The sequence below is a fragment of the Mchenga conophoros genome, linkage group LG18 (assembly GCF_057382185.1).
Source record: "Mchenga conophoros isolate Kocher_MC1m ecotype Shallow Benthic linkage group LG18, M_conophoros_male_GT1.1, whole genome shotgun sequence".
Lineage (NCBI taxonomy): Eukaryota > Metazoa > Chordata > Actinopteri > Cichliformes > Cichlidae > Mchenga > Mchenga conophoros.
In genome coordinates, this window is record NC_140543.1 from 20,624,706 (window position 1) to 20,647,719 (window position 23,014).

The following is a 23,014-nucleotide window of genomic DNA, read 5'->3' on the forward strand; positions in this document are numbered from 1 at the left end:
TTTTCCAGTTTGTCAGCACCACGACAGCAAAAGTTGTGGATTTTCTTTCTTTCTTTTTTTTTTTTTTAAAAGTTTTCCAACCACACTTAAAGCCTCTGGCTGCTCCTTGCTACATTTATTGTTTAGGTACACAGCTCACTTATACATATGAGTATGTATCCATACATTAATATACTAAAGCACTATTAACGTGCCACCTCTTATCCTACTCGCTCAGCATTTATATTAAATGATCTCTACTTAGAATCAGCAAAATGTTTTTGTTTTTTGTTTTTTTAAAATTTGTTTTCGGTCCACTGGTTGCCAACACAGACTTTATCCTTTCCCAGACGAAGGACTTCTGTGTGAATTGATGTGTGTTCACTTAAATCTTTTGTGTTCAAACAAAGATTAGACTATGCTTCCGAAGAAGACAAAATTCATAACTTTTGGAAAATTTATGGAAATGTTTTGTGTGTGTGCTAGATTGTATTGTAGATGTATCCTGGATAAGTTGTTTATTGTTGTTCTCCCCCTTCATTGTGCTGTACCGAGTGATAGAGTTGAGGTGTTAGGAAAGTTTTGGGGTTTAGCCCACCATTGCCCCCAAGAGAATTAGCAAGAAGTCTTTGATGAAAGGTTAGCCTCAAGTCTTCATCTAGCGCGCTCTTTTTTTCTTTTTCTTTTTTTAGGAGTTAATTAACACTGAATTGGCATGATGGACTCAGACCTTGGTCCCACCACCCAAAAAATGCAATGATACAATAATCTAAATCTGTCAAGATTTGATTAGCTTTTTTGTTTGTTTGTTTTTAAAGAATGTTGACTTGGCTTTTTGTAGATTTTCTTTTTTTTCTTGGCATTAGTTGAGTGAATTTATTGACATGCAAGTCTTAGTCAACACCTGACCTGATGTGTGCAGCTTTATGAGCACTTGGTGACATTCACATTTTGTTTTTGTGTCTGTCTGTGTGTGTGTGTGTGTGTGTGTGTGTGTGTGTGTGTGTGTGTTTTCTAATTTTTATTTGGGGGTTTTTTGGCGGGGGGGGGGGGAGTTTTTTGTTTTTGTTTGTTTGTTTGTTTTTTACAACTATTCGCAAGAAATAGGGCCATCAGCTTAATTAAAAAAAAAACAACAACAACAGGGAACTGAGTTAATCGGTAATTGGCTAAAGATTTAATGGTGTTAATTCAGTATTTTGTTTCTAACAGAAGTTGATGAAATTTCCCACAGTGCTGATCCTGCCAAACGGGTCACTGCAGGTCTGAATGAGCCGAAATGACTTTAGCTTTGCAAAAACTGGCATACCGTGATATATGGGGTGTTTTATACAGCGAATAGCAAAGACGTTAATTTCAATATTCGGTGTGTTTTTTGTTTCTGAGTGGAACCGCTGCCTATACCCCATATTTGCATAACCAGTTAAACCCCTCCTCTACCACCCTTGACCACTGAACTCTGTTACTGCTGTTTGAGGCTCACATTTTATTCCCGGACTTTCTGGGGAAATTCGCAAATGGCTTTTTTATATAATTACTCCCGTGTAAAATATCTCTTAAATTAAGGTACAGGTTTGATTTCAGCAAGAAAAATTTTTTTTATATGTATATTATACTCCATTAAGGAATGTCTAGAATTATCTTCCTCCAATGTGGATGTAGCCATTATTACGCCATTTTATGACTTTGTAAGAGAATTCACTGTGTGAAAATTGGTTTGCATTTTTGTATAATACAATCTGCTTTTTTTTTTCTTTTCTTTTTTTGATATGAGAGGGAGGTCAAACTGGAAGTTTGAAGAGGAAAACAAGAACCTGTGAAATTGAGAAAACAAAATGTAACTTATGTACAACAGTGATTCTAAGCTGAGGGAGAAAGAATAAATGATATTGCTAACTCAATGATTTTGTCATTGTTTTATTTTGTGAAATGGTTCAGTATTTTTCAAGATGTGAATGCTGGGAGTGGACTCATAGGTGTGGTCTTCAGCACAGATTCCTCGTGGTAGCCATGTCTGTTCAACCTGTATACTGTGGTCTTGAGCAGTGTTTTCTGAAGATCTTTGAGATTTGTTCTTTGGAAGTTGTCTGCTTCTTTTTTCCCCATATCATTTTCAGTCCAGTCCTTGTATGTGATCTTTGTACCTGAAAGGAATTGTTTTGTTTTTGGGGGGGGTTGAGCCACACTGAGGCCACATCATCATTCAAGCATTGAAAACGTGCCTGCTTCAAGAGATGAAACTGTGTTGTGACTACATGTAAGCCAACCTGGCAGAGAACCAATTTTAAACATTTAGGCTCTTTGTTGCCAGCCGCCTGGTAGAAAAACACATTTTGTTTTCTTTCCTTTTGGCATTTTTTTGTAGATTAAACTAAAGGTAACAGTATGACAAACATAAAATAGTATTTTTGGATTAGCAACATGACTCCCAAAGAACTGTTAGTTGAAAGCTTGGGTTCTTTTTGCATGGTGTGCAGTGTGTCCTTAAGAAATTTGAGGATACTGGACATGTGAAGCACAAAAGAAGATCATTAACATCATGTCTTTTAAAAAGACAGACCTGAGAGATATCTGGCCTTAATGTTAATTAAAGCTTCATCAAAAATGGTCTCAGTAGGAAGGGACACGGGGAGAAAAGACTGAGGTATGCCAAATTACACAAGAACTAGACTGAAAATCAGTGGTGACAGGTCTTGAGTCATTAATCCAAATTTGAAATATTTGGTTTAAATACTCATGTACAGATGATGTCAGAAGAGAGGTGCAACACTGTATGTGTATACCCATCTGTAAAACACAGTGGAGGCTCTGTGATGCCTGGGTCTTCATTTCAGCCATGTCAAAATTGATGGAATTATGAGTACAGATAAATGCTGTCAGATTTTGATCCACAGTGCAACACCATTTGGAAAGCATCTGATTGGCAGCAGCTTCGGTTTTTTTTTTTTTTTTTTAAATATCACAGTGATACCAAACACACTTATCAATCATGGGTTGGACTGAACTTCAACATTAGTGATGTAGTGTGAGATCACTTTGACAGAAAATGGACAAAAAGTAGCCAACATCCAAAGAAGAGCTTTGAATGTCCTGAATTTAATTTAATTCTGTTCAGTTTATTTATATAGCACCAACAGACTGGGATAGCTCAGTGGGTAGAGTGGTCGGGGGTTCAAATTCACTGAACGACAACCCTGAGGTACCCCTGAGCAAGGTACCGTCCCTATATCCTTCCTGGGCGCTAGATTGGTGGCTGCCCACTGCTTCACTGAGTAAATGGGTTAAATGTAGAGAGGAATTTCCCCACAGAAATCAATAAAGTATACATTATTATTATTATAAACACACAGCAACAGTTGCTTCATTGTGTTTTGTATGGTATATAAGACTACACAGAAAACAGGAGAACAAAAAAAAACAAAAAACAGATGACCTATGAGCAGGGACCTTGGTGACAGTGGGATGGAAAAACTCCATTTTAACAGGAAGAAACCTCTTGCCGAACCAAGCTCAGGGGGAACAGCGACTAGTTTGGGATGAGGTGATGAAGATAGGACAAAAATGCGCTGTGAAAGATCCACAGATTAACAATAATAAAGAGAGTGTTCAGGCTGTGCTGAGGAATAAAGGTGGACATGAGAATCCACCTCATACTAAATTATGTAAAATATCAAAATTGAATTTAACGTGATAACATGATAAGGTTTAGTGAAGTTGAACGTTACCAGAGCCAGTGTAGCCAGCAAATTATTTGCTAAACCCTGATAGCTTGTGTTATATAAAGTTACAGTTACAGCTGACTTTCATGCCTCCCAAACCTGGTTAAGCTTTGGGGCCGTTTTGTTTTTCTTTTGTCTCATGACTTACTTGTAAATGATACATGTTGCTTAAGGTATTTTGATAATCACGTACAGATTTTACAGGTGAAGTAAACTAAAGATTTCATTTGCGGAATAAGAGAAGAGGACTAATAAAAGGTCACAGCCTTGAGTTTACATAGTTGTTTTATATACTGCAACCATGGATACGATACCAAGGTCCTCTCGTCTTAGAAACCACTTGATCCCTCCCCTTAATTTGAATGTGAAAAAAAATAATTTGTAGATTTTATTCAAGATCAAGTCAAGCTCACAATCACAACCACATTTCTGGAAAGGTAAAGATACCATTATCTGCGTTTACAACACCTTTCTTACCACACACACACACACACACACACACACACACACACACACACACACACACATATATATATATAAAACACCCAGCACGCCCCTGCGGGCGGTTTATCCTTCAAGCTCGGGTCCTCTACCAGAGGCCTGGGAGCTTGAGGGTCCTGCGCAGTATCTTAGCTGTTCCCAGGACTGCGCTCTTCTGGACAGAGATCTCCGATGTTATTCCCGGGATCTGCTGGAGCCACTCGCCTAGCTTGGGAGTCACCACACCTAGTGCTCCGATTACCACGGGGACCACCGTTACCTTCACCCTCCACATCCTCTCGAGCTCTTCTCTGAATCCTTGGTATTTCTCCAGCTTCTCGTGTTCTATATATATATATATATATATATATATATATATATATATATATATATATATATATATATATATATATATATATATATATATATATATATATATATATATATATATATCAATCACAAAAAAAAAATCAACATTTCTATAAAGTAAGGCACTTGGAATGGTTTTGTCCTTCGTGTGTGTTTGTCTACACATTATCTGAAGATGTAGCTCAATAAACTTTGACATTACAGTCAAGTCTATTTCCAGGAAAACTGCCAGAAAGAAAAATAATTAACCAAGAACATATTCAAATCAATTCCTCACTCAGCCATCACCAGTTCATGGACAAACATACCCTCCATCTTCCCACTTATTCCACATTTGTTGGATCCCAAGTAACATGTCTTCCATCATGCAAGCTTCCTAAAGCAGCCATGTCCTCGTCTTCCAGCTGGAATCCAAACACCTGTTTGTGTGTGTGAGAGAGAGGACGATAAGATACGGTGGCCCCTAGAGACAAAGCATGTACAAACTCCAAAACACGTACAAATTCCAAATAGCACGCACAAACTGCAAAACACGTACAAAATCCAAAACACATGCAAACTCCTAAACACGTACAAACTCCAAAACACGTACAAACTGCAAAACATGTACAAAATCCAAAACGCGTACAAACTCCAAAACACTTAGAAAACACGTGCAAACTCCAAAACACGTACAAAATCCAAAACACACGCAAACTCCAAATCACAACGGAAGTGCTCCAGGACGCTAGGGGCAGTGTTGAGCTCGATTTGCAAAATAAACGGCAAGTTTGTTGCAAACACATGGGCTGTATGGGACGGTCTAGTCTCGGTCGTGCTTCCCAGGTTGCCTAGCAACCATGATACTAACCGCTGGAAACGTGTCATACAACTTTGTTTGACAGAAATGAAGGAGAACATATTTTGTTCATTTGTTTGTTTGTTTGTTTCTACAAGAGCTTTGTGTGATTTGATAAGTATCTGAGGCTGAGACCACAGGACTGTAAAACATGACTTTTGGGCTTCATTTCTGTACTGAACAGTCATTTAAGATTCGTTAGTAAATAACAATTAGCTAATGTTGTTCATGAGACTAAAGTCATATCACTTTAGTAGTGTAAATATAATATGGCCAATATTATAGTTATTATATTAATCATTATTAGCTATTACAGCAGTGAACACGAACTCTGTGTCAAATACTGAGCTTCAGTACAGTTTCAAGTTGCAGTTATTTATATGTCTTATCACCTTAAATCTTCACTCAAGACAAGTATCTTTGACAGTGCACATATAGGTGTATCATATATAAGAGACAAATGTTGTTCCTTCCCAGTCCCAGTGCACTTGTTAGCATGTTTTTGTTCGTGCAACTGGTCCGTTGGGTTATTGTCTCTCCAGAAACATTTCTGTTGTGTCTTGTGTGCTTTTGCAGCGTTTTTCTTTTTGCAGCGTTTTTCTTTTTGCAAGTGTTTTTCTTTTTGCAAGTGGTTTTCTTTTTGCAAGTGTTTTTCTTTTTGCAGGTGTTTTTCTTTTTGCAGCATTTTTCTTTTTGCAGCGTTTTTCTTTTTGCAGGTGTTTTTCTTTTTGCAAGTGGTTTTCTTTTTGCAGCGTTTTTCTTTTTGCAGGTGTTTTTCTTTTTGCAGCATTTTTCTTTTTGCAAGTGTTTTCTGAAGTTGCAGTCCGTTTGGCCTCTCAGGGCCACCGTAATAAGAAGAGGAAAAGGATCATATGAAAAACGAAAATGCCTGTGGCATTAAAAGTGAGATTGGCTTCTCTCAGTTGTGATGATAAACTGCAGAAGTTATCTGTCTTCTGACTGGAAAGATGGACACATTATGCCATTATTTAAACTATTTAACTTGTCAAGATCTCTTTACATTTACTAAACCTCAGTTAAGCCAGATGCATAAGTTTATTATGATGACCTCTAGTGGAAGCTACCAAACAAGGCACATCATTGTGTAGAAGTCTTGAGCCACCTCCTTTTTAAAAAAATCTGTATATTTTCTTAGAAAAATGTTAATAATTCCATACATTTTCAATTTGTAATTCATCACTAAATCCATCAGTTTTAACAAGATGAAGAAGAAGAACACAACTGACTGAAATGCAGGTGCAAACAATGACAGAGCCTCCACCGTGTTTTTAAGATGGCTGTACACAATCAGTGTCATACCTCTCTCCTGACCTTTGCATAAACTGACAATTATTTGAACCAAAACTTTCAGATTTGGATTCATCACTCCATTCATTGCTACTGATTTTAAGTCCAGTTCTTGTGTAATGTGGCATACCACTTGTTTTCCTCCCTTAAGAATGACTTCTTAACAGCCAGCCTTCCACTGAGACCATTTCTGACGAAGCTTTAGTGAACAGTAGATGAACCAGATGCATCTCTCAGGTTCTGTCAGGTCTTTGCTTTTTTCCTGTTTCTTAAGATACTTTTCTTCTGCTGCAGAAGAACTTCTTTTGTCCTCCATTTGTCGTGTTTCCTTAAAATTTTTAGGACACAGTGCGGCAAGTTTTCCACTAATAGCTCTTTCTGAATCACCCTGTTGTAGTACAATTTTTACATCTGTCAACTGTGTTTGGTGTTTTCCATAGATTAGACTAAAGAAATTGGAACAGACAGGCTGCTAGTAACAAAGTGTGTAAAGATATAATTTAAAATTGGTTCTTCACCAAGTTTTCTCTGTATTTCAATGTGTAGAGACAGCACTGATTCACCCCTCGAGTTTGCTGCCTTTTTTGTGCTTGAATGATTTATTCCTCTGAAAATGGTCAGGTACAAGGACTGGACTAAAAATGGGTGTAAAAAGAGCCAGTGCCCAAAAGAAAACTCTGATACCAACTTTAGAAAGCTGGCTCCTTAAAGGCAAAATATAAAGAAGTTAAGGGTGGTTCAAGACCTTTGCACGGTGTAACTGGGTTTAGATGAAGACATGATTTTGACTGTCTTGTCAAACTTAGGCTACAGCTAAGCTTTATTTGAAAAAATGTTCGATCACAACATGAACTTTTATTTTGGTTTTTCATTTTGTAGACTTTTTTAAAGGGTTCAAGAAAGTATGGAATGATCTTTAAACTCACTTCACAGTTTTCTTGTATCCTCTTCTTTTTGGTCGATTTTGGTATTGTCACAACTCCGTTCTTAGAAACACAAAATTGAAAATATTCAAGAATATTTAGAATTTCAGTAGACACAATATTTTCACACCAGGGATGGAAATCATGTGATGAGCGTGACAACCTGAATACTCCAGCGGATGCAGATCTGAGCTGGCGTGCGTCTGTGCTTTTCCGCTATCTGGAGAACAGTGGGATTGTTGAAGACTTGACCCTTGGCCAGAGGACTATACCCTTCAAACACAATTCCCTCCTGACGACAGTACTGAATCAGGTGATTTGGCTGCTGGAAAGGATGGTACTCAACCTGATCAGTTAAAACAGCATATAAAACAATAAAGTCAATGAGCTGAAGGAAGTTTTATGGCATAAAGAAAGTCAACCTGAGTATCTTTGCACAGATTCTAGCTTAAATAAATGCTAAATGGATAAAACTACCTGGTTAACATGTGGTATCACAGTACAGTCTTCTTTCAGCTGTTCCAGGTGGTGGACCAGAAAATTGCTGACCCCAATAGCACGGCACACACCTATATTAGCAAACAGAGATATGTATGCTTTGTGAAATAAACTCTTTTACTACTATTAAGTGATATGTATTATCATCACTACTTCAGTGATTATCCAGCTGTAAAACTGAAGCTAGTCTTTTAATTAAATTATGAACATAATTCCCAAGGATAAAATTAATATAGTATAAATAAATAATTGCATTGTATGGTAATTCTGATAATCTCTCTAAGTTAATACCATGCATTTAGCATTTATAAATATAAATATAAATGCAAATATAAATACAGGCCATTTACCTTCCTTATAAAGTTCTTCCAAAGCTCTCCAGGTCTCAGCTCTCATCTCCCTGTTGGAACCACCAGGTGTCTTTGACTCTGGCCAGTGCATCAGGTACAGATCTTTAAAAACAACAGGGGTTAGAGGTCATGATGTAACAAAAGACAGCAAACTGCATTCGGTGTGGTGAACATGGATTAATTCAACTACATCACGAGCCATCACAGGTTTATTCAAGACGTTTGTCCTGCAGTGACATCCCAGAAAACTGTTTAGCTGTTAACTGTTTTTAACTTTATCAATCAGACGGCATACCAAAATACTCGACCCCCATTTCCAAGCAGGAGTCCAGACAGGCCTTTTTTGCAGCTGTATATCCGTAGTCGCCGGGCCACAGTTTATTCGTGAGCCACAGATCACTTCGTGGAAGCCCACTTTCTCTGACAGCTTTGCCCAATTCGGCCTCGCAGCCATAACGCTTTGCTGTGTCAATGTGGCAGATGCCACATTCAGTGAGGGCATACATAACTGCATCGTGGGAGTAACCACCATTATGTGATGTGCCTGGCAAAGAGAAAAACACACAACATTTATACATTAAAAAAAAAACCCAATGGTAATTATTATAATATAGACTTTATATTTCCCACAGTGGGGAAATTCACGTGTTACAGCAGCACTAGAAGACATTTTAATGATAGTGTTATGTAGTTTAATTCAAACTTGACGGCGTATTAGCGCTGACATAAATATACAGTGTATTCATAAAAGGTATAAATACATACAAAATATTCACATATCCTGGATTAAAGGATACTGAAAAACCCGTTTGTGTACGCAACTATTTATTAGTAGTATCAACTGTATTGGAGGAATTAGACCAAACGTTTGCCTGTGGATAAACTGACGATAACACTACATATTTTTTTCTTGAATTAAAACTTGATAGGTGTCAGTTTTACTTGTGGATTTACTTCCCTATTGCATTACTTAAAAGTTTTTAAGCCAACCGATTCAGTTAACAATCACTGTGTCCTAGGATTGCATAATGCTTCATTCAGGTTTGTGCTAGCTGATTTAAAAACAGTGACTGCCAGAGTAAAACACACCCAAACCAAGCACGGGGATCTGCAGACCATTGGAAAGTGGTACTGTAGGACAGTTCAGGACCGACGCCAACGGCATGTTCACTTCACCAGAGCTGAGCAATCTGGAAAAACGTTTTTGTTTTGTTGTTAACTTTTCTTGCTTTAACGAGGAAAGTCATTCCTCGTTAACATATGTTATTCTCCAAAAAAGAATACTATTAATACACTCTTTTTTCATTAACAGTGCATTAGATTAACTTACCTTTGTTGTAACCACTAGGTAGACTGGTTTTGAAAATTTTTCATTTAGTTGATTCTCCCTTTCTCTCTCGACCAACTATTATTAACATATTTGTAGAGGCGAAGATATGCCCCTGAATTAAAAATCAAGCCGCTGAACAAACATGGCGACAGTTCATTAGAAAGTCGGAATACGCGAGTGAAAATATATTTACGAGGTTGTAACGTAGAAAATGTATTTATAATGAGTAAGAACAAAATATTCATTTAACAAGAAATTTTCTCTATAATAAAATAGCTGCGTGGCTGTTGAGTACCATAAATTACGGCGGGTCTTAAATAGGAACCGCTCTTAACTTGTACACTCTTTGGACAAAGTCAGCCAACATGGCGACCGTTTGAAAGAAAGGGGTTGAATGTTTGTAGTGCCAACAAAAATGAGGTGAGTTCTCCTTTCTAGAAAGAAAAATAGAATATGTTAAAATGTAACAGGCTAGATATGTTACGAGACAGCCGACTAAACCGTTGTGTTCAAAACAAACGCTGGGCTAAAATCACGTTAAAGTTAGCTAAAATCAGTGCAACTACAACTACTTGCACAAGCTAAGTTGTCATTTCAGATACCCAAGATGGCTTAATTGATTTGCATGTTTAGTTATGGATGCCATATAATCCTAACATTTATCACAGGCCATAGATTAACTAATTTCTGCTTAGAATACAACAAATCAGTCATAGAAACTGCATATATTGATTTTTTTCTCTTTTAAACTGGAGCTGAGATGGAAATATTAATAAATACTGCAAATCTGTGTGCAGGCTGCCCCGTTGTTGCTTTGGGCTCCGACGAACCTATTTGTTTTGGGCAATTCTGCTGATCCTCCTGGTTGGTGTAGTCTTGACAGCTCTGCTGCCACCTGCTGAGGACCAAAGAGGTGTTGCTGTCTTGGAGGTGCTACGAAGGGCAACCCCGCAAAAGCAGAATCCCGCACAGGTTCACCACGCTGACAGCTCGGAGGAGAAGAAGTTTACCATCATCATCCAGACTTACAACCGCACAGACGTTTTGCTCAAACTCCTAAACCATTACCAGGGAGTACCTCATCTTCAGAGAATTATCATAGTATGGAACAACATTGGAGAGCAGACACCTGCAAAGCTGTGGAGCTCCTTGGGGCCTCATCCGGTCCAGGTAGTCTTCAAGGAGCAGACCAGCAACCGAATGCGCAACAGGCTACAACCATTCCCTGAAATTGATACTGATGGTCAGTACATCTGTCAGCTTGCACCGTATGTATTATTTGTTATATTTAAATACATTTTAGTCAGTGAACAGTAGTATTTTTGTTCTGCTCCTGTAGCTGTTCTGATGCTGGATGATGACACTCTCATCAGTGTACCTGACATCAGTTTTGCTTTTTCTGTCTGGAAGGTAATGAGTATCATAAACTTGAAAAATTTAACTGCAGATTTTAGCCGGCAAACCCTGAGTTGTTTTACTGTTGGGTTCCACAGCAATTTCCAGACCAGATTGTTGGATTTGTACCGAGGAAACATGTCTCAACGGCAGCAGGAGTGTACAGCTATGGCAGCTTTGAGCTGCAGGATCCAGAAACAGCAGGAGGTGACGTGTAGGTTGTTTGTTTTTGGTTTTTTTGTCCACATACCCTGCATGTTATTTGGGCCTGTACTACGAAGCATGCTCGACATACCCAGAATGTTTGTTGCTTATGTGGCTTCACTTATTTTTACATCAGTGTACATCAGTATACTTCTGTGTTTAATTTTAAACATATCAGTGAGAGAATAACAATCATATCTTAGTGTAAAGAATAATGATCATAGCATTTCTATAAGGATTCACAGATGTCAGAAAATTCGTGCAGGGAGATTGCCAAAGCTTTTGGAATGGATGTGAGGTAATGTGCAAAGACGGGACATATGTTTGCCTCTGGAACAAAAACCAGCCACAACAAATAGTGGGGAACCATGTGGGAAAGAAAAGCCCCAGAATTTTATTTGTATTGTTGTTGGCACAGCATATAAAACACTGGGACATGACCACAAGGTAATTAACGAATGATGCGCCAAGGACAAGCATGACTGCTGGCAGTAACGTCAACCACTCATATGGGTTACATCAAAAATCCACAGCAGAAGTCTAAATCAGCGTTAAGCTGTCACAAGAAAGTGGTTATAAACTTAATAGGTCCACTCTAGGTTTACCAGTCTGTCATGTGTTCATGTGAGCATGAACTAGGGCTGAACGATTATGGAAAATAATCTAATTGCGATTTTTTGCCCCAATATTGCGATTGCGATGCGATATGCGATTATTTTTTAAGGTATTTGTCTTCTGTATTATTAAACAAAGACAAGCAATACATCATATAGTATGGCCAATACTATATTACATTAATTTTAAACTGTTCTTTCCTGGAAGACAGACCTCTGTTATGATGACATGAGGTGATGCATGAATTGATGACTGACATTTTTATTTAACTTCTTCAATCACAACAGTATATTTGAACATACACAATAGTTTATTTTTAGCTTACAAACATCTGAGCATAAAGTGCTGACAAGGAACCCTGGTGTAAACATTAAAATGAAAGTCAGTACAATGTGCAGATTGCAGAAATATACATAAAAAAAATCAGTGGCTTTACCACACTCAGTTTTTCGACATCTGTGAACTACTAGACAGTCATTCAATTAAAAAATAATATTAAATAAATAAAACTAATAAATAAAAAATACACACATCTTACTGATCTCTGCAGTCAGTAACATTACACATAAAGTGCAAACATAATAGCAATTGTATAAACACACACACAAACACGCCTTTAAAGTTTAAAGGCGTGAAATTGGACGGTCTAGTTCTGATTAGCTAATCAGAAGGCTAGTTCTGATTAGCGTCACCGCTGTCTCGGTGGAGTTTAATAAACTCGGCCGTCTGCTTCTTGCTATCTAAAATATAACCAGACACTGGTGTAAATTCTCGACTGTCTCATACTTCTGTTTAATAAGTTTTCTGTTTGACGTTTAGTCAGCTGTGTGAAAACCAAGGAGGAACCCACCCGGGGGATTAATAAAGTTTTATTTTATCTAATCTAATAACTTTAATCTCAGCCAAACCGATTTACTCACGAACAAACAAAACACTGAAAAAAGCCCAACAATAACATTTTTAGGTTGTCTAAGTGACTTATATATTACGTTTAACCCGAGCAGCGAAACTCCGCGGTGATCTGAAAATGATGTGCCGGGAGTTGTGCCGTTCTCGGCCGCATCAGTAACCCTCGAGCTCCCGGCTAGCTGTCGAGCTGGTGGGTAGCAGACGCCTCTGAAAACATCGAAGCACTTTTGCAAATATGGGATATCTTGATAAACCGAGCAGATATTTGATGTTTACACAACTACTTTCTCGCCTGAAAATATGTTAAAAGTTTATTTTGTGACCCAGAAAGATTAGTATGAGTAATTTTAAAACTTAGTAGCGGCCGCCATTGCTGGAAACTGGAGTTTGGCTGGGCCGCGCTATGAATTCTGGGATATGGTAGTAATTTGGACAGCCTTCGGCGCGTCGCTGTGACGTAATCGGTCTACAAATGCGGCCTCAGGAGGATGCAGCCCATGAATTGTATAATATAATCGCAGTATAATCGCAGCCTTTGCGGTTAGAAAATTGCACTTGATCATGTCGCGATATTATCGCAAATGCGATATATCGTTCAGCCCTAGCATGAACACATGAAAGAGGCAACTTCTGACCAATCACAGACGTGGGCAGATCTAACAGATCTGAGCGGCCTGATTTTAGAAAGGAAGTTAAAACTGTGTCAGACCAGGCAATGTTAAGCTGTGTACAGTACAGGCTCAGAGCAACACGTGTTGCCAAAACAGTAGCGTGAGATTACAAGTGTACGATTTAAATAGGCTTTATGAATGGAAAAGCACTATTATATTTATAAAGCCTAAGCTGAAGCCAGGAGGAAAATCTGGCAAAAATGCCATCTGTGCGAGTTAACAGACTTCTCAGTATCCTTAAGACTCAGGATAATCTGTTATATCAATGTTTAAATGTGCAGAAAACAATTTTAACTTTATCTTTTCAGCTGAAACTGTGCTGGTGGTGTTTAATGGCTTGAGTGCAAGTTAAGAAAATATATACAAATAGAAATTAAAGACAGGCATAGCATGCTTGCAAATTTGATATCTAGTGTATATCCACATTATAAAGGCGTGGAAGACAATACAATCATTTTAGAAATAGAAATAAAGTTGCTCCTTTAGACGCTAGCTGTCCGTGGACATGTCCGACATGTGTTCCAGGAATGGTGGCACCATTTCCCAGAGAAACGATTGGTCAGTAGATGGTGAGTTTGTACTTGTTGACTTTAAATTGAACATGAGAAAATTCAAGGCTTATTCAGGTAACTTTGGCATAAACCCTGGTTTATGAAGAGGGTTCATTTCTTAGGGGGTAGTTTACCTTGAGAATTTGTGCTGCAGACCTAACCAGTTGTGGAACAGGTTATATTTGAGATCAAGAGATAAAACGTCACTTCCTACTGCCCAATTCACTAGCGGGGACTACATTCTCATTTTAGGTTTGACAGCATTCCTAGTAAATAATGGCAGATGGCTTGAGGATGAATTGAGGCTGCAGTTTGGGGAAGGCCTCAGGGGGGATTGGCGATGGCTCCCAGGCTGGAAAGATCCTCATGTACTAATGAGAAGTGAATGAATTGTAAAAAAGGGAAGGGAGGGTGGGGCACAAAGATGAGAATGAACAGCTTGTAGTGCTCGGGAGGGTCATATATTGATGGATTACTGGAAGGGATGTGTATGGAGGTGTGGTACCACTCCTGAAATTTAGATAAATTCTCTCCACTTAGCTTTCTGGAAAATGGTGTTAACATTGCTGTAAAATCCCCCGAGCCACTCTGAGCAGATAGTAAGAGGGTCTAATGTTTTTCATGAGTCTCTAAAGTCTTCTTTCCATGATGAGTAATAAATATAGATTCTTAGACACAACTAAACAGCAGCTGTTTTTCTTTCAACCTGCATTATAAATTTCAACAGCAGCGAATCACCATCGTATTGCTGAAAATGCAGAGTTAACCCTGAATTTGCATTGCTGCGCCACTAATCCTGCTTCATAGTACAGGCCTCTGGCTAGGTGTACTTTGTTTTTTAAGCTTCCATCTCCCTGCATTCCCTGCAGATACTCCATGGTGTTAATTGGTGCTGCCTTCTTCCACCGCCGCTATTTGCAGCTCTTTCAGGACCAGCCTCAAGCAGTGCATGCTTTAGTGGATGAAACGCAGAACTGTGACGATATTGCCATGAACTTTGCCGTAGCTCTGTATTTAAGAAAACAATCAAAGTTGGGTAAAATGAACAGAGCCTCTGGGGTCTTTATCAAACCCGTGGACCTCCGCAACCTAGAAAAGGAGGCCAGCAGTGGATACCAGGGGATGTGGCATCGTCCCGAACACCTTCTCCAGAGGTCCTACTGCCTGAACAGGTTGACACAGATCTATGGCTTTATGCCTCTTTCCTTCTCCAACCTGATGGTCTCCCAGTTTGGCTTCCCCAGTTATGCAAACCACAAAAGCAGGGGCTGAGGAAGTGCTGTATTACTGATTGCTCTGGATAAAAAGTAGACGATATAGTGTTCTGGTAAGTCTGTTTGATTAACATCATGTGACAGGGTGGAGGATAAGTTTGAATTATCAGTGAGTGAGTGAGTGAGTGAGAGAGAGAGAAAACGAACGAACTGTGCCTGGAAACTAAAAAATGAAAACTTTAATCTCATTGTACCTCTTTGATTTTTAGCCTACTCTTTTGAGTTTTAGGATTCTGAGCAGTTTTCTCATTCACAGCCCGACAGTGATGGACGCCTGATTTTTGGACAGCAAGGATTGTTAGAAGAATTTGCTGCACATGCCCTTGTAGTTGTATTTAACCAAAAAAACTTTCCACCAACGTATCTGAATAAAAAGGAATTGTGAAAAGCATTTAACAGTGACTCTTTATGTCCAGGACAGGAATGTGATTTGATAAATAAAATGTTTTCTCAGGGCATGAAATCATTATTATAATGGTGAAAATAATTTATTCCCTGTTGAATTTGTAAATTTGCTCACTCACAAAGAAATGAACCGTTTCTAATTTTCTATGGCAGTGGTATTTTAATGGAGAAAGACAGAATATCAACCAGAAAACCAGAAAAAACCCCCCATCAAATTCAGCAGGGGGTGAAATACTTCCCCCACTGTATGAGTTCAGGTAGTAATCTGGAGATGTCGGCATCTGAAGAATTAACTGAGTGTGTTTTGGCACCATGAGTCGTGGTATCTTTGTTCCAAATTCTCATATGTACCAACTATAGATTAAACGCTTCCAATAAAACTTATATTGTCATGAATAGTTTTGTCACAGCTTTAATTTTAAACATATTGCCCTGCTGTGAGGAAAGTATTTCTAACCAAAATAGTTAAACTGCAGGTTTTTGGGTTTTTTTAAAAAAGTGCCTTGGCCACTTTTTACTGTAATAGAGGGCACTGATAAAGAGATTTGTTACCAAATGAATTATTTACATTAGTAGGTATACGTGGGAGTGCCCATTTAATCTAAAATCATTGGATATGCTTATTTGTTCTATTTTTCTCTCAATGTAAAGCTAGTAGTTTGAATGAGAGTGTTAACAGAGGAAAAGGATCAGACAATAAAATTCTTTGTTTTCTAATGTGGAAATTTTGGTCTGATGGCTAATGCAGTTTTCCAGAACAACATGGACACAAAAACATGGATAAAAAGGTTTTTAGCTTTGGATTACTAACACCTGTTTTCCACCAGTAATGTGCCTAGTCTGGTGCTGGTCGATGGCCATATTTTGGCAAGTGTCAGAACTTAATTTTTGCATACTATATCAGACGTTAGTGTCACACAGGGCCGAATCTGAATGCTACATTTGGAAATTAGTGGTAAATTACTTGCAGTAATATTCCCATTGCTTCTGAAATCACTGAATCCAAGTGTTGGGAGACTCATTTTTGTGGTGCCACCATTCTTTGTTGGTGTAAATGTGTAGAACCAGTTTGAGATTTGGCAAAGCATTGGTGGAAAATGGCTAAATGAGGTAGCAGAGTTACAGATTACCGGTAGCATAACAAGTGCTTAAAGTCTACAAAGTAAACATCTCGACTGCAACGCTAGACATGAAGTTTCACCTGCTTTTAAATTTCAAGTTTGCAAGGCATTAAATCAGCAAATGCTCTTTACTAACTTTGGATGTGAAAACTAGATTTATTTATTAATAACAGTCCACTCCATGTCATTGGATAAAAGTGTCCTTGCATATTCGTTTGGATGGGTTCCAGTTCTTTCACAAAGAATTTCAGGGACTTATGATGTTGGTCCACCACCACCACCACCACCCCCGGGTCCACGTCCAGGCCTGGAACCTCGGCTGCCTGGTGAACGAATGTCATGCCACAACTTCACAAGGGGCTCCCTCTTCCTCCAGATGAGTTTATGACCATATGCCACATACCACCTGTATGAAGAGATGCATGGCACGGTAAAATGTGGAGAAAGCAGAACAAGATGCTCCCATTAGGCCACATTAAGACATTAAAGGATTTAGACTGATCAAAGCAGTGCAGAATCATTGGATTCTTTTTTCATGACTGAGTTCAAAAGCACAAAGCCTTCAAAACAACATTTTAATAATATTAGATATGTTCCACAGGCTTTAAGCTGTATTTGTGACTACACCTGCAACTGTCACATAACCACAATTTTCACACTTGGGCCATGTTATGAGAGCAGGATATTAAAACTGGGAAAAAAATCTGTCTGCTTATGTAAGTCTAAGAAAACAGTTAAACCCTCCAGAAAAAGTAAGTAATCAGATTTGGGATTAAGACAGTTTCATATGCCTTGAAACTGTATTTCATATTGTTAACATGGACAGACTTTGAGGAAAGGGTAAAAATAAGACCTGACTCACACTCCAAAGAGGGCTCCGCCAAGGTGAGCTGCATGGTCAAACAGCCGCCATCCCAACAGAAGTCCTGCTGTGTCAATGGCAACTAGCGCTTTCAGAGCCTAAATATAAACAAAGGCAAAGCTGCATTCAGTGCGCTGGCATGCATACTTCCACAGTCACTCATACATGTACCTTTTTATTTGGTCCATGCACACTCACATCTCTTCCTGCAGCAAAAGCGGGAAGGAAGACAAAAGCAACTCAAGCAACCACTCGTTATATCCGAGGTAGACAGAAGAACATCTCTGAATGCACATGTCCAACCTTAAAGAAGATGGGCCACAGCAACAGAACCCCACAGTGGGTGCCACTCCTGTCAACTAAGAACTGAGGCTACAATTCCCATGGGACAACCAAAGATTGGAAAAACAACATCATTTAGACACAACAGCCTGCCTGTGTATTGCTGCTGATCATGTTCATATGTTTATGACTACAGTGTGCAGGTCTTCTGATGGCTGCTTCCAGCGGGATAACAAACCATGTCACAAAGGTCAGATCATCTCGAACTAGTTTCTTGAACATGACAATGAGCTGACTGTAGTCACCGTGTTGAATCAGTGCCATGAAAAACTGGGGCATTTCTGAAGGCAATATGGATTCCAATCGAGCACTTGTAAGGTGTACTTCATAAAGTGTATGTAGGAAATATGAAGTGTGCAGCACTTACTGTTCCTGCTGTGAAAGTGACCATGGGAAGGAAGATTATGCCAAGCTTGGCCTCTGGCATCTTAGAGCAGATAGCAGCGAGCACTGCCATGACGGCGCCGGACTGTAGATCAAAACAGTTACTATCACAGCTGTCCATCATTTGAGTTGAGCTTTAAAATGGATTTTAGCAAATATCTTACCGCCCCTAATGATGGATAGAGACGCCCGGTGGCTGCCTTACATGTGTAACTGACCATAGTGGAAACCACACCTGAAAATCAAACATTTGGTAGCCTTTCTTACTTCCTGTTACCTATATTCTCAATAATCAGCCATGCATAGTACTGAAAGGCCCTAAACGTTTGAGTGTCCCAAAATTAAAATAAGGTTTTTGTGCTGTAGTAAATGATGGATGGAATAACAGCGAGTTTCAGTCAAACATGAAGCAAAGAGATCATTAAACTATCCACCCTGGATTAAACACTAATGTTAAAAATATTCAAGTATTGTGTTTAGATTTAATAAATGTTATCAGACTCCAGTTGTGTGCTTTATTTGACTCACCAGCAGACAGGTAAACTGCAAGAAATTGCTCTTTCCCCAAAAGAGAGACGATCCCTGAGGAGAATATCCATAGGACATACATGTTGGCCACCATGTGGATGATGGAGTAGTGACTGAAGGAGGACAGAGCCATGGGAAGGCAGCGTGTTTCTGGAAGAGGAAGAGGAGAGGGGAAAAAAATGCACACACTGCAAACACAAAAGAGGACATGACCGTGTAGCACAGGTGAACTCACTGGAAGCTGGGTTGGACGTGAAGTACTTAAGCATACTTCTTTGCATTGAAGGGATTCGCCAACAGCAGAGGACGGCGGCATTTAGTGCGATAATACCTAGAAAAAAATTAATAAATAAAAGGTGCCAACTATGAAGAAATGCAAAGAGATAAATAAAAAAACAAAAAAAACCCAGACACATAGGGTTGGGTATCGTCACTGATTTCTAGAATCAATTCGATTCCCATTCACAAGCGCAAGGTCCCGAATCGATTCGATCCATGATTCGATTCCATTTGATTCGGGGAAATTTTGCCTCAGACAGTCAGAAATATTATAATTCTGATCACTAATCAGTACATATCCATATTTTATATCTGTAAAAAGAAACCTTACACTTGTGAGACTTTATCAAAGGTGTGAGCATCACAGCAGATGCCTTTGTGTCAAAGTAACAGAGGATAAAACACAGACAAACATGAAGGCGATTTTCCTGGCCTGACTTTTTATAGCAGATAACCTTAAAAATATTCTGCGGTAGAACAAAAACTGAAGAAAACCATGAATCAACATGAACATTACCTGATGCTGCTGAAGCGAAGCAGAGCAAAGTTACAGAGGTTTCTATTAGAGATACAGTTAAGCATTTTGCAATTTTGCATAATTTAAAAAGTTTAAATTTCTTCAGTATTGAACAGCAAAAATGCAGCTTTCTTGTCGGAAGTCATTTAAGTAGAAAAGAAAAAAACAACACAGCGGCTGACAGCACTGTTTACAATGGTAGACTGGTAGGTGATAAGCAAGTGAATGGGAAACTGTTCTTGAAGTACACAGAGAGAGAGAGCTGTGCAAGTGTGATTTTATTGTGGTGGAGGCAAAACAGCAAGTAAGGGGGACTTCATGATGATGTTTATGTGAAGCGTAGTTTGGATCTTCTTTTCGCGACTGGTTCAATCAACTTTGGTTGGAGAGACACAAAACCTGCAGCTTCAGAATCTAGCGCAATAAAAGATTTAAACACAGAGCGCGGACCAGACACATCAAAATGAGTGAGCTGTCGGCTCTCAGCCCCGACAGCATGTCCGTGTACGTCCCGTTGGGCGAGAAAGCGTCGGGTCCGCGCTCTGTTTACGTCTTTGTGCAGAATCCGTGTGCCTGCTCTCATTTACTGTTTTAGCTGTTTGGTGGTTGTCAAAATTTTGTGAGATTTATCCTGAGATTCTGGCATTTTGGGCAAAATGCATTTATATTTAAAAATCGATTCAGGATTTTAATGAATCGATATCACGCTATTCAAGCTAGAATCGATTTTAAAATCGGAAAATCGATAATCAAAACCGCACACACACTGCAAAGATGTTGACTGTGTAAAATAATACCTGTCACAGTCTTCTGTCCCTCTGTGAGGCTGTTCCAGAAGTCATCCACCATGGACACCAGGAGAATGAGCTGTCGCTGGAAGCTGGACAGCTGGTTCCACCAGTTGTGCCAGTATGCCATGTCCTGGGTGCCCTGGGAACATGTGAAAGGTTCACAGAGTCTCTGTGAGCAGCTTGTAAATCAAACCAGTAATGCGATCTGCAAGCAAAGGAGATGTGCAATAATGTGGATCATCAAAGTGCTCACCTGCATGCCTTTTTCTGAATTCTCTTCATCTTTTGCAGTCTGAAGTCTTGACTTTAGACTCTCATATTGGAGAATGGCCGCCGCACCAAAGGAGCAGCCTGTAAACTGAAATGGAGTCAGAAAACAGCCAGAAGCACTTTACTGTCCACAAACAACAGTGTACCATGCATCCATTTCATCACTACACAGCAGTAGAAAACTGGGGGGACCTACCCCTACTGTGAACATCAGCGGTGTGAAAAGTGTAGGCCTGGGGACTCTAGGAGGAGGCTGGGGCACCGGGGTGCCAGCCTCAGTGGCTGAGGTGTTTGTTTCCTGCGTGGCATTTTTTTTCTTTATGTCTGGCCTTTTGGCCTCCCGACGAAATCCACACCTCTGCTGGTTGTAGGGGTTAAGACTGCCAGGAGAAAGAGGCAGCTTTTAAAGCAGGCAGTTGTTGAAATATACACAAAAAAGTATAAAATCAATGTTCATTTAGGGGAAGAACATAAAAGTCCTGCTTTGAAAACTAATTTTACTTTTTCGTTGTTGTTGTAAAATTACAGCTACTGCTGGTTGTAGAGTTACAAAAAAATGAATGCATCCGTAATAAAAGCTAATAATACTGAGAACAATTCAAGCACCCACAATGTATGAATCTACACGGGTAGCATGCCTCACAGTGGCTCCATAACTACTTATTGTTAGTATCAGTATCAATAATAAAAGCACGACATGCTGTTTAAGGCACTCAATTCATTTACTGAAAAACAGAAAGACTACAGTAACTCGTTTACGCTTCGATATCGCAGGTTACGGATGAAACATGAAGCTGTCTTTAGCTTTGTGGATCTCCCTGCAATGACAGTCGGAACAGTTAGGTAAGCACGGGCTGCGGCTGGTGGAGAAGTAAACACACACATCCTGTCAGTGTTACGCCTGTGCAGACAGACGCTGCGACCACAGCGACCTTGTGTTTGCTCACCTGGAGCTTCGTGGAGTGGTGTTCTGGGATCTCACGAACTCTGTTTTGGCCCATTTTATCGCGTATCCTCTCCACGCCATGATTGTGTTGACCTTCCGCTTCAAGCCCGTCCCACCACCACACTGTAGCTGATGCTGCGTTCACGGACTCATGTAAAACCCAGCATTTGTAACTTGGTTGTATAATTCTGCATCTACAGGCAGCTCTTGCGCTGTGTCTGACTATATACATTCGGTTCACAGTATCTATTTAACTTAAATTGGTTATCTTATATTTAGTTGTGGCGTTAGTATTGTCAGTTTGATTTTTATTGGGTGGACACAGAGTTGCACAACACCAAAGGGTCAAAATCCTTGCATGCTTATAAATACAATAGAAGGTTATTTTTGCCATAACCGTTCAGCTGTGCAACAGTAAATACTCCACAGGCCTCTGTTAGCGTCTCTTTTGTTTGGTATAATCAGCTCCCTCTAGTGGCGCATTGACGAACAGATTTGTCAGAACAAAAGCGCTTTCAACAGTGGTTAAATTGTTACACGTGTAGCAACTATTCAGTTTTTGTTTGTTTGTTTGTGATGGGATGTGCTACAATATCCGCAAATTTAAAAATTTAACAGTAAAACAGTTTTTTTTACTCCAGTGTGAGTATCTCAGACTTCTGGATGCCTATTCACAGCGCTGATTTTTAACCAGTAAAATATAGTGCTTCATCAAAATATAATTTATAGTTTGTGGTAGTTGTACTTTCCGTCTTTTGTGTTTATTTAACTACATTTCAGGGCAATAATATTCACTGTACTATCTTTACAGCTGACTCCAGTGTCTGACAAATACAGCAAGGATCTGTAGGTGACATGAAAATGTCACGACCTGCGGGGTCGGCAAGGCACTGATCAGCACTCTCTCTCCCCCTCCCCTGTTTTGCCGGGGCGGAACTCATGGCGGGTTCACGCCCTCGGCCCACGCCCTCCCAGATCATGCACACCTGGGCCTCATCAGACCAGCTGGTATATCAGAAGGAGGAGATCAGCTGTTCAACGCTGGATTGTTGTGAAGACTCCTGTCAGTACACGTCGAGCCCTAGTTTCCCCACACTTCCGCCTCAGAAAGTAACATTTGTCTCTCTGTTCTAGATTCCCCGGACTCGTCCCCGTG

The 23,014-nt window shown here is 39.5% G+C and overlaps 3 protein-coding genes across 7 annotated transcripts; 1 reads left to right on the top strand and 2 right to left on the bottom strand.

Annotated features, from left to right (window-relative positions):
* Nucleotides 1–2,672: 2,672 nt before the first annotated feature.
* LOC146553662 (putative oxidoreductase ZK1290.5) lies at nt 2,673–9,871 on the bottom strand. 2 transcript variants are annotated; one of them, XM_085255711.1, is made up of 9 exons: nt 9,795–9,871; nt 9,554–9,654; nt 8,760–9,008; nt 8,465–8,566; nt 8,094–8,185; nt 7,780–7,962; nt 7,620–7,679; nt 4,856–4,966; nt 2,673–4,523 (listed from the first exon to the last, which is right to left on the bottom strand). In XM_085255711.1, exons 2-8 carry the CDS (start codon nt 9,627–9,629, stop codon nt 4,871–4,873), a joined length of 858 nt encoding a protein of 285 aa, XP_085111837.1. In that variant the 5' UTR covers nt 9,630–9,654; nt 9,795–9,871; the 3' UTR covers nt 2,673–4,523; nt 4,856–4,870. The 2 variants fall into 2 exon arrangements, with proteins under 2 accessions (XP_085111837.1, XP_085111836.1); XM_085255710.1 differs by lacking the exon at nt 2,673–4,523 and having other exon boundaries at nt 4,638–4,966.
* Nucleotides 9,872–10,102: 231 nt separating this feature from the next.
* Nucleotides 10,103–15,947, top strand: extl2 (exostosin-like glycosyltransferase 2). Of its 3 annotated transcripts, XR_014889610.1 has the most exons (6): nt 10,103–10,214; nt 10,592–11,037; nt 11,134–11,204; nt 11,288–11,403; nt 15,009–15,466; nt 15,670–15,947. XR_014889610.1 is itself a non-coding variant. In XM_085255708.1 (5 exons), exons 1-5 carry the CDS (start codon nt 10,189–10,191, stop codon nt 15,409–15,411), a joined length of 1,062 nt encoding a protein of 353 aa, XP_085111834.1. In that variant the 5' UTR covers nt 10,103–10,188; the 3' UTR covers nt 15,412–15,947. The 3 variants fall into 3 exon arrangements, 2 of the variants coding, with proteins under 2 accessions (XP_085111834.1, XP_085111835.1); XM_085255708.1 differs by having other exon boundaries at nt 15,009–15,947; XM_085255709.1 differs by lacking the exon at nt 11,134–11,204 and having other exon boundaries at nt 10,592–11,062; nt 11,288–11,407; nt 15,009–15,947.
* Nucleotides 15,948–16,570: 623 nt separating this feature from the next.
* parla (presenilin associated, rhomboid-like a) lies at nt 16,571–21,980 on the bottom strand. 2 transcript variants are annotated; one of them, XM_085255706.1, is made up of 10 exons: nt 21,860–21,980; nt 21,109–21,292; nt 20,896–21,000; nt 20,649–20,781; nt 19,291–19,386; nt 19,056–19,205; nt 18,692–18,762; nt 18,511–18,612; nt 17,802–17,899; nt 16,571–17,345 (listed from the first exon to the last, which is right to left on the bottom strand). In XM_085255706.1, exons 1-10 carry the CDS (start codon nt 21,937–21,939, stop codon nt 17,195–17,197), a joined length of 1,170 nt encoding a protein of 389 aa, XP_085111832.1. In that variant the 5' UTR covers nt 21,940–21,980; the 3' UTR covers nt 16,571–17,194. The 2 variants fall into 2 exon arrangements, 1 of the variants encoding a protein (XP_085111832.1); XR_014889609.1 differs by lacking the exon at nt 16,571–17,345 and having other exon boundaries at nt 18,000–18,612.
* Nucleotides 21,981–23,014: the final 1,034 nt, after the last annotated feature.